Source organism: Juglans microcarpa x Juglans regia, chromosome 8S, assembly GCF_004785595.1.
Source record: "Juglans microcarpa x Juglans regia isolate MS1-56 chromosome 8S, Jm3101_v1.0, whole genome shotgun sequence".
Lineage (NCBI taxonomy): Eukaryota > Viridiplantae > Streptophyta > Magnoliopsida > Fagales > Juglandaceae > Juglans > Juglans microcarpa x Juglans regia.
This window is the reverse complement of record NC_054609.1, coordinates 5,735,536-5,742,368: the sequence shown is the minus strand read 5'-3', so window position 1 is coordinate 5,742,368 and position 6,833 is coordinate 5,735,536. Positions and strand designations below refer to the sequence as shown.

Genomic DNA, 6,833 nt, shown 5'->3' with positions numbered 1-6,833 from the left:
CATGCATTAAGAAAGATAAGAAATGTAACGGTGTCACGGACTCAAGCGTGGTTAACCACAAGTTAAGTGAAACACGGACTCAAGCGTGTTTCACTCCATGTTATGCAAGTTAAGTGAAACGCGGACTCAAGCGTGTTTCACTCCATGTTATGCAAGCCATGTTATGCAAGTTAAGTGAAACGCGGACTCAAGCGTGTTTCACTCCATGTTATGCAAGTTAAGTGAAACGCGGACTCAAGCGTGTTTCACTCCATGTTATGCAAGTTTAGTGAAACGCGGACTCAAGCGTGTTTCACTCCATGTTATGCAAGTTTAGTGAAAACACGGACTCAAGCGTGTTTCACTCCATGTTAAGACAAGATAACCAAGATATTATGCATTCACAATTGCAAGTGTTGATTATATATGCTTCCGCTTATGTTAATGATGAATACGTATGTTATATAAATCTGTGATATATGTATGCATGTAAAGTTTTCAGAAAGTCACGTTACGTGTTTAATTGAAATCTATGAAGCTATATGTAAGTTATGAAGAGTACCATAGAAACTAAAAGTATGTTAGGTAAAGATTATATTTTACGGTATGATGTACTACTTACTGAGTATTCGACTCATTATTTTTGTTTGTCTTCTTGTTTTCTTCCATGTCTAAATTCTCGCAGATGATGTCTATGATGATGAAGAGCTGGATGGCCAGGAATAGATCTAGTACAAAGACTTAGGAGTGAATAAGTGATATTTTTCACAAGTGTTAAATTCCTTTTTATATCATTCATAGGATTAGTTTATGTTCTTTTATATTCGTTCATTTCAAAACAATCATGTTCATTTTAGTTTTATTGTTTTGATGAATTTTAATAAATGAGGTATTTCAGAATATGAATCTCTTTATCGAGCATTATGTTTTAAAGGTTAGTAATATATCTATCCTACGGGAAGGGGGTGTTACAATATATGTTGGAACCAACTCAATAACAAAGACCACAGTTTTAAACTCGTGGTAAGATCAGAGTGGAATAGAAACAAAAACAGAATATTATGCTAGAGGTTTTCAGATGCAACATTCATACCATAATAGAGTACTGAATAAATAGAGACCATATTCATATCATCACATATAACACTTTCAGATGTCCTATATATTCACTCTTCTTGTTCAATTGAGAAATAGTGCCAAAAATGCTCTCGTCTACACCAATCATGACAAAACTATATATATAGTAATCTTCCCATTGGGTAAATACCAAAACTATATATATAGAAGAAATATTGAAAATAACAAGCTAATTATAATACAAACAAGCACTAGTACTTCATCATATAAAACACATACAAGCAGTACTGAACCTTGCTGTACAGAAGGAGCTAGCCGCCTTTTCATTCTTACATCATGTGAAGTTGAAACTTAGCTAGCTACTACATTATTTATATACTAACTTGTTACCAGACACACTATATACGTGTATATATATATATAGGGGAAGATCACTAAATGTTAAGCTTAGTGCAGAAGGTCGACGACCACCTCCTCCATGATTAATCCATCTCCGTCAACATCAGCATGGTGGTGTGCACGACGAGGCTTCTCCTCCCCGATTAATCCATCTGCACGACGAGGTCTCTCGTCGGGCATACGACCAACCCTGTCGGGCAGACGACCACCCTTGCGGGGCAGACGACCACCCTTGCTGGGTAGACGACCATGCTTGTCAATGAGGGATTGGAAGGCATCGCTTAGCTCTTCCTTGTTTAGACCTGCAGTTAGGGGTTGACCTTGATTAACCACATCATAAGGACGAGTCATGCTCATCATGGGAACGAACATATATGCCATATGGTTTGGTTTATATGCTGGTGTATAGACTTTTCTGGTTTGGTTTTCGAAGTACTCCCTCATGCATGGGGGTTTTTATAGGCTCTATTGATCTATGGTTAAAGAACATATATGATATTGAAGTGTAATTGTTACTATATACTATGGTGAGACAATATATTCGAAATTATCTTGACAAGCAAGACGTTTCCTGTGCGTGTATTGGATTAGATATATATATATATATATAAGAGAGATACAACAACCACAATATACAAAAGTAGTTGTTGCATGCCCACATGAAAGAATCATGAAAAAAGAGATGGCCGGGCCAAGTTGTTTGCCTTGACCATTTCAAAACCAAGTTGATTGTCCTAATATTAGTAGAACCCACTGGCATGAGAATAAATTACACCATATAACAAGTTGGACTTACTTTTCATTATTTTTCAAAAAATAATGAAAAGTAAGTCCAATTTTATATGTAGAAAATGCTTGCGTGCAAGGACTGGAATAGAGATATAATTGAGATACAACTACCGCCATATAACAAGTTGTTGCATGCACCCATGAAAGAATCATTTAAAAAAATAAAAGCAATGTGAAAGAGGACAAAGAATAGGAGGTGGACCAAAAATTGTTAAGCTTGACGCTCACAAAACCAATGTTTTTAGACTAATGTGGTTTGATGTGATACGTCAAATCTACTTTATAGTCAAGATAACTTTACAATCAAACATACAATATCAAGTTACATAAGTTTGTGAGTATACAACTTGTATAAATCTCTTTGCAGTGAATTATGCATTTTATGTTATTAGTAGAACTCACCAATATATAGGAGAATAAATTTGAGCGGTGCTAAGTACTATGTACATGGATAGAGACTCGGAATATTTTTTTGATAAAACATACTGCATTCATTAATAACGGTCATTACAACTTTGACCTGAAACATATATTACAAGCCAACTACAATATTAATAGCTTCCCAGTACACAATTGTGACTGACATGTTTTTGATAAAACATATTGCATTCATGAATAACGGTCATTACAACTTTGACCTGAAACATATATTACAAGCCAACTACAATATTAATAGCTTCCCAGTACACAATTGTGACTGACATTGTCTAGTACATGCTGCAAACCTCTCTCAAACCACCTGAGAGACGGCACAACTCTGTCCAAGACAAAGTTAAAAGCATTCATGACTTACAATGCCAATACTATATGAACAATTAATTATTTTGGTATATTCTGTGTTTCCGTCCTTGGGATATTATATGTTCTATTGCTAATTAAAGAACATTGAAGGGTAAGTATTACTATGTATAGTACTGGTGATTAGACAATATATTCGAATAATTAGAGTTAGTGGTGAACCGAATATGCGTAATTAATTGGTTAGGCACCATCTTTATTCCCTAAAAGATTGTAATGCTATTATATTCACTCTTACCATAGAAAATCGATTCCTATTCTTTCCAAAAGGTTAAATTGAGGAGAATATATATACATATTTTATTATTTATATTATCTTAACAATGTGATGGTGTTTTGTGTAAGGAATAAATCCATGTCAAGTCTAAAAGGATCAGTTTGAGTAAGATTCCATTCAAGATGTTCCATTTATTTTACTTAAAGATAGAGTGGAATTTTTCATCTAGGCCAATATCAATTTTTCCTCTATCTTTATTAATGCCGCTACAACAAACACAGTCTTACATCAGACCATCCATGAATGTTTAAAGTATCTTACGTGCTAAATACCTGAAAAAGCTTGCAAATGCCTCCCTCACATGCTAAATTCATCTAAATTGTTTCTTTGTTGTTACCTAAAAATCATCTCTCAACCATACAATATATATTCTCCAAAGGCTTTATAAACATAAACTCACATGTACAAACTAAATATAGATGTTTCTCTATAAGGATCTAAACATAATTAATAATCAACTCCACAAAGTCTCAATAACATCATCAATATCCGAAAATAACAATCAAATATAATTAGTAGTTTCTTGAATAACTTGCCCATGCTCCATATTCTTGATCCTTATTTGAAACATCTATCATCTGAAAATCTAGTGGAGCTAATTGGGTGAGTTATCAACAACTTTTTAAGCAGTGAACATATTCTAGTGCGTAAACATGAGCCGGTAATAGAATGCAAAATAAAACATGCTATAAAAATATTAGAGCAATAGTTCCAAAATATTTATATACAAAATCATTTTGCATAGCATAACTAAGCATCATTGTATTAGAATATATTCCATATTTAACTCCCGTGGTAAGGTTGTGCTATTATCGGTGACCAAATCAAGCAGAAACATAAGTAAATCTTCCTCTTATCCTTCTCCAATTCACGAGTGTGCACACTAGAAAAACCACAGAAAAAATCACTTTGTTTTCAAAATGGGTGCACTCAGAAAAAGATATGTTGGTACCAACACAATTACAAAGACCACAGTTTTAAACTCGTGGTAAGGTCGGAGTGGAACAGAAACAGAAGCAGAATATTATGCAAGTGGTGTTCAGATGCAACATTTCATACCATACTAGAGTACTGAACAGATTGAGACCACATTCATATCATCACGTGTAACGCTTTCAGATGTCCTATATATTCACTCTTCTTGTTCAGTTGAGAAATAGTGCCAAAAATGCTCATGTTTATACCAACCATGACAAATATCTTTCTTTTCTTATTTAGAAACAATGCATTATGTAGAAAAATGACGAGGTTGTTTCCAAATGTTTCATAAAAAACAATGTTTTTCAAAAAATCAACCCTAATCCATATAGGCAAAGTCTAGTATAGGAGCATCGCTTACTTGACTCTTATAATGTATTAACTACGCTAATTAAACCAAAACGATTAACTAGGACTACAAAATACCATGGCACCAAAGCGATCAACTAGTATAAACTAGGCATAAACTCCAATTTCTATGTGAAATTGAGAAATTGAAATTATTTTGCAGCCAATACCCCATAGAGCAATGGCGGTGGTGGCATATTAGTGTACAGTAGAGGGGTGGCTAGTCTAGGTTCTAAAGGCAGTGTGGTGACTTGTGACGGTGCTTAGTGGCTGAAGGTAGAGAACTCATGGGAAAGAGGACAAGCATATTGGGAGGAAGGAAAAAAACCAAGATGCTCGGTGGGATGGACAATGGTGGCTCGCGGTGGTCTGGTATCGGCATGAGAGGGTGGATTTTGTTGACGATGTCTTGACGGGGAGATTCATGATGGGAGAATCTATGGTGGAGGGGTGCAAGGGGAAATGATAACTGGAACGGAAAAAACATTGAAGGGGAGAGAGGGGAAGGAATTGTCAGGGAGCCGGGTACAGAGAGCAATTGTGGGGAATGAGAGAATTTGAAAGAGAGTGGGAGCATGAATGAGAGAGGGAGAGGAAGTATTGGAGTAGAGAAACTGAAGAGGGAAGGGGGATTAGGGGAGAGAATGAAGAAAGAAAAAAAAAATGGGAAAATTTTTTTTGAGACGATTTAATTCGTCACAGAAAATACTATTCGAACGGTTATTTTAACGTTCAAACGATTTTGTAAAGTCATCAATTTTTTGGTACGTGTAGCTGGTGGGAGAGAGTGGCAGAGAGATTGAGAGAACAAAAAGGTGGAGTGAAAGGAGCTTACAGGCGCAATGGGTGTGATGAGGTGCGGCGAGTCTTCATGGTATTGACAATTATGAAATTTAGCACTAGGTGTGGTAGTGCATGACGACTACAACAAAATAGGGAGATGAGAGCGAGAGATCGGGAGATACATGAATGAAGAGAGAAAGAGATGGGGAGTTGACGAGAAAGAGAAGGAGGGCGAGAGATAGAGACAGGGAGACATACGTATCAACAAGGTGAGGTGAGGTGAGGTAGACCAATGAAACAAAGGGTGGAGGGCGTGGGAGGCGCTGAGGTACACTTGCGTTGTAAGCGGTGTGGCGGACCTTTGTGGGGCAAGGGCCTAGTGGAGGTGGCTGCTGCGACGCAACAACACAGCTGGCCAGCTGGGGGCTGGGGAAGAAAAGAATAGGATTTAAGGAGGTTAAGCAAAATGACGTCGTTTTGGTCTGATCATGGGTTGGGTCATAACAACAGTTTTGAATATGTATGAGAATAATTTTGCCCTTAAAATCTGATAGAACTTTGGTAAATTCATATCAATATGATCAATTGAGACTTCTATATTTTTCTATCCGTGTGCATTTACTAAAAATCTTTTGGGCTTGTTAATTCAAACTTGAATTTATCTACTTGTAAATTTCGTAAATTATTCTTTATACAATTGAATTACTACCTTTACGAATTTGTGACGTGAGTTTGACTCCATATGAGTTTTGTTTTAGAATTTTTCCGTCCATCAATGTTATTCTAAAGACTATATATGAGTTTTCTTTTCAAGAACTTTTCTGTCCATCAATATTAACCTAAAAGACTTGCTCGAAACAGAGTTTGCCATGTGTCAATTTCAGTTTACCTTAAAAATAGTTAATATCACTACAACAGATTTTATTTCTTGTGACGGACAAAACCGTCACAAAAAATAGGAAACCATCACAGAAAATTTTTAGTGACGGTTTGAAACCGTCTCACAACCGTCGCCAAAAAGGCATCGTAGAAAGTATTTTTTGATTAAAGTAAAAGTATGGGTTTTGTAATGTTCTTAGCAAATGAGTTCAAACAATGTAATATGTAGTGGATTCACTACAACAGATTGTGTTTTTTGAGACAAAAAATTTTCTCAAAAAACACAATTTTCGTCCCAAATTAGATTTGGAGATGAAAAAATTTTGTCTCAAATTTGTCTCGGAAAGACCGTCTCAAAAAGTTTTTGGAGACGAAAATCAAATTTTGTCTAAAAAAATCATTTTTAGAGATGAAATTGGGCGGATCCAGCCGAAACCGTTCGAACGGATAATAATTTTTTAGACGACCCGATTTCGTCTCAATATATTGTTCGAATGAAAAATTTATCCATCCGAACGGAGACATC

At 35.8% G+C, this 6,833-nt stretch overlaps 1 protein-coding gene across 1 annotated transcript in view; it reads right to left on the bottom strand.

Annotated features, from left to right (window-relative positions):
* Positions 1-1,292: 1,292 nt before the first annotated feature.
* The window catches only part of LOC121244569 (probable calcium-binding protein CML10), a 49,276-nt gene continuing 43,735 nt past the window's right edge, over positions 1,293-6,833 (bottom strand). The window contains exon 2 of the mRNA XM_041142697.1: positions 1,293-1,607. Within this exon, the coding sequence (XP_040998631.1) occupies positions 1,504-1,607 (104 nt within the window). The 3' untranslated portion in view covers positions 1,293-1,503. The remainder of the gene's footprint in view (positions 1,608-6,833) is intronic.